At 27.8% G+C, this 3,130-nt stretch overlaps 1 protein-coding gene across 1 annotated transcript; it reads right to left on the bottom strand.

Moving 5' to 3' along the window:
• Positions 1–1,825: 1,825 nt before the first annotated feature.
• Positions 1,826–2,778, bottom strand: LOC111617545 (granulins-like; the record flags this gene model as incomplete). Its single annotated transcript, XM_023358824.1, has 1 exon — positions 1,826–2,778. A coding segment is annotated over one exon (729 nt), but the record flags the coding sequence as incomplete, so codon positions are not given.
• Positions 2,779–3,130: the final 352 nt, after the last annotated feature.

A 3,130-nucleotide genomic window follows, 5' to 3' on the forward strand; every position in this document is an offset into this window, starting at 1 on the left:
ACTTTAAAATTATGTGTATAGTATTGCTGAAAAGAAACAATTAAGAATTTGTTTATCTGACTATTACACGCAAAGTGCTCCTTCACGACAACTAATCATTCTTTTTATCCTAAATATCAATAATGATGTTAAAAATAAAGATGAGTAGATTCGATTCTAAAAATAAATTTACTAAACACCATCGACAGTGGTTTTCAACCGTGATGCTTCTGCACACTAAGGTAGGCCCTGAGAAAATTTAAGGGTTCTAGAAGTGGTTCCTACCCCTATAAGTTAATCTTATTTTTACTGACAGAAAATTAAATTAAAATATTTGATTAAACTTTAATCTAATTATTATTTTGTTTTAAAACCAGGTAAAATATTTATTATTNAAAGAAACAATTAAGAATTTCTTTATCTGACGATTACATGCAAAGTGCTCCTTCACGACAACTAATCATTCTTTTTAACCTAAATATCAATAATGATGTTAAAAATAAAATTGAAGTAGATTCGATTCTAAAAATGAATTTACTAAACATCATCGACAGTGGTTTTCAACCGGGATGCCGCGGCACACTAAGGCAGGCCCTGAGAAAATTTGAGGGTTCTAGAAGTGGTTCCTACCCCTATAAGTTAATCTTATTTTTACTGACAGAAAATTAAATTAAAATATTTGATTAAACTTTAATCTAATTATAATTTTGTTTTTAAAACCAGGTAAAATATTTATTATTATTTAAAATTATTTCTTTCAAATGCATTTAATTGAGAATTGTTATATCAATATAGAAAATAAGCACTTATGTAATGTAAAATAAATGAAACAATATTTAATGTTAAGTTTTTAAAATTGATAACTGAATTTAGAATTAACAAAGTGAACGTTGTGTCAAAAACCAACAACATATACATTCAGTACAAAAAACTGTCCTATTGCAATTCTCCCATTATCGTCTATACAAACTGATTAGATAGATAAATACCATTGTCTAGCCGTCTGTCATTCTAGATCATAACATTAGAGTAAAAAATTGATTAAAAATTATCAAAAAATTAATTTCGTCAATTGAAATACGCATTTCGTAAAGTTAATTAATTTTCAACTTTACAATTTCAATTAGTTTTAATTAATTTCCATTATACACGTTATTTTAGTAATGATATTGTTTATAATAAACTTTAATAAACTCTATAAAATAACCTTGATCTTGATTAAATGATATGATTAAATATCCTTCAACTTGAATTTTTTTAAAGCACTTTATTTTTCTGAACTGGGCAGAATCCGGCAAGAATAATTCTTAGACCGGCTACACACTTATGGGTATACCTGAACAGGTGCATCTGTCCGGTATATCTGAACGTGTGGTGGGAAAACAACTGAAAATTTTGTCTTTCATACCTTCAGGTATACCGGTTCGTGTGTAGAGGGACTTGTACTGCAAAATTCGCTTAGAAGCAAAACAAAATTTTAATTTATAAACTTTCTTAAATAATTTATGAACAATCAATGAAAATTTCCAGTATGTTTGTTACTTATACAGAAATTTTAATAAGGTAATAAATTATTTGAATCTTTAATTGAAATTGAAATAAGGGATTTATATAAAAAAATTAATCTATCTTATTTGAAACTATATGATTGTATTAGTTACTTTTTCAATTTTACATTTCATAAATAAATTAAGTACATTGATATACAAATATATATATATATATATATATCTATTGTACCAGTACATATATATGTCTTTTTATTAGTTTATTTTTCTGGATTTAAATTATTGGCTTAAGGAAGTTTTTAGTTTTAAATAAACTAAAAGAAAATACGTGTTATAAATGAACATAATTATTAGTTTATTAAGAGAAACAAATTTTAATTTTAATATTTATAATATCAAATTTTCGAAAATTGAATTGCTATACATTATTGTAATGTTGACTACAAACAAGTTTAAATCATTTTAATTGTTAAGTAATTACAAGTTAATTAATTACAGAGACTTATACTCTCAAAAAAAAAAAATAATAATAATCAAAGCAATTGCATGCAACTTGAAAACTTCAGTTTTCTATCTTAGGTCGTTTAATTGCTGGTTTTTTCTCAAACCAAGAAATAACATCCGGTCCATTGGTACAGTAACCTGATCTATCGCATGTCATACCATTAGGACAACAATGAACTTTATCAGAGCAGCATACAGCTCGAGGAAAGGGACAGCATCCGTAAGTGTTAGAGCCTATCAAACAGCAAGTATTTCCAGAATTGCAATAATTGCCATCTGGACACTGTACAAGATCTACCGAATTTCGCTTCAACAATTTGTGTTTTGAGGAAAGAATTGAGCTTTTACTGTTTTGAACATGCCTCTGCATTCTTGGATTCTCCATTGGCTCCGTGCTAGATGTGCAAAACCCTGAGGCATCACAAGTATATCCGTGTGGACAACAATGTTCCTTATCGCTACAACAGACAGCGTTTTCAAGAGGGCAACAACCTATTTGGCCTGTAGTCATCGGACAACAAGTCGCCCAATTAGGACATTGTGGACATGAATTCGCGTGGATAACTAAAGAGAAAGGTTCTCGGAGAGGCTCTAATTTTCTTGTAAAATTATGTTTTCCTGTCACATCTGGACACTTTACGCAGATTTCAAATAGATCTACGCAGATATATTCGTCTGGACAGCAATGCTGAAGATCTGAACAGCATACCGCATCCTCCATAGGACAACATCCGTATCCTTGGTTAGTCTTGCAACAAGTTTGACCTAAACATGAAATTTTAATATATTAATTAAGTAATTAAAAGTAATGAAATGAATAAATGAATTAAAAACACAAAANTAACAATATCGAAAGAACAAAAACCTTCATTTTCTGAAATAAAATATTTTATTGTTTCATGTTGTTAATAACTTTTTAAGATTAAAGTATATAGAACAGTTTATATAAATATATGGTAATGAAAATCAACGGCATATGGGTTAATAAAAACTTACTGTACAGAATGTTTTATGGACTTATTTGCGAAAAACATATTACACAGATTTACATTTTACAATAATATTTTCAATTAAATTTAAAAGCAACGTTCAGAAAAACTACACTAATATATATTATTACAATATATTACAAAATATTT

Source organism: Centruroides sculpturatus, unplaced genomic scaffold (assembly GCF_000671375.1).
Source record: "Centruroides sculpturatus isolate CEXI.00-Female unplaced genomic scaffold, Cexi_2.0 scaffold6319, whole genome shotgun sequence".
Taxonomy (NCBI): Eukaryota; Metazoa; Arthropoda; class Arachnida; order Scorpiones; family Buthidae; genus Centruroides; species Centruroides sculpturatus.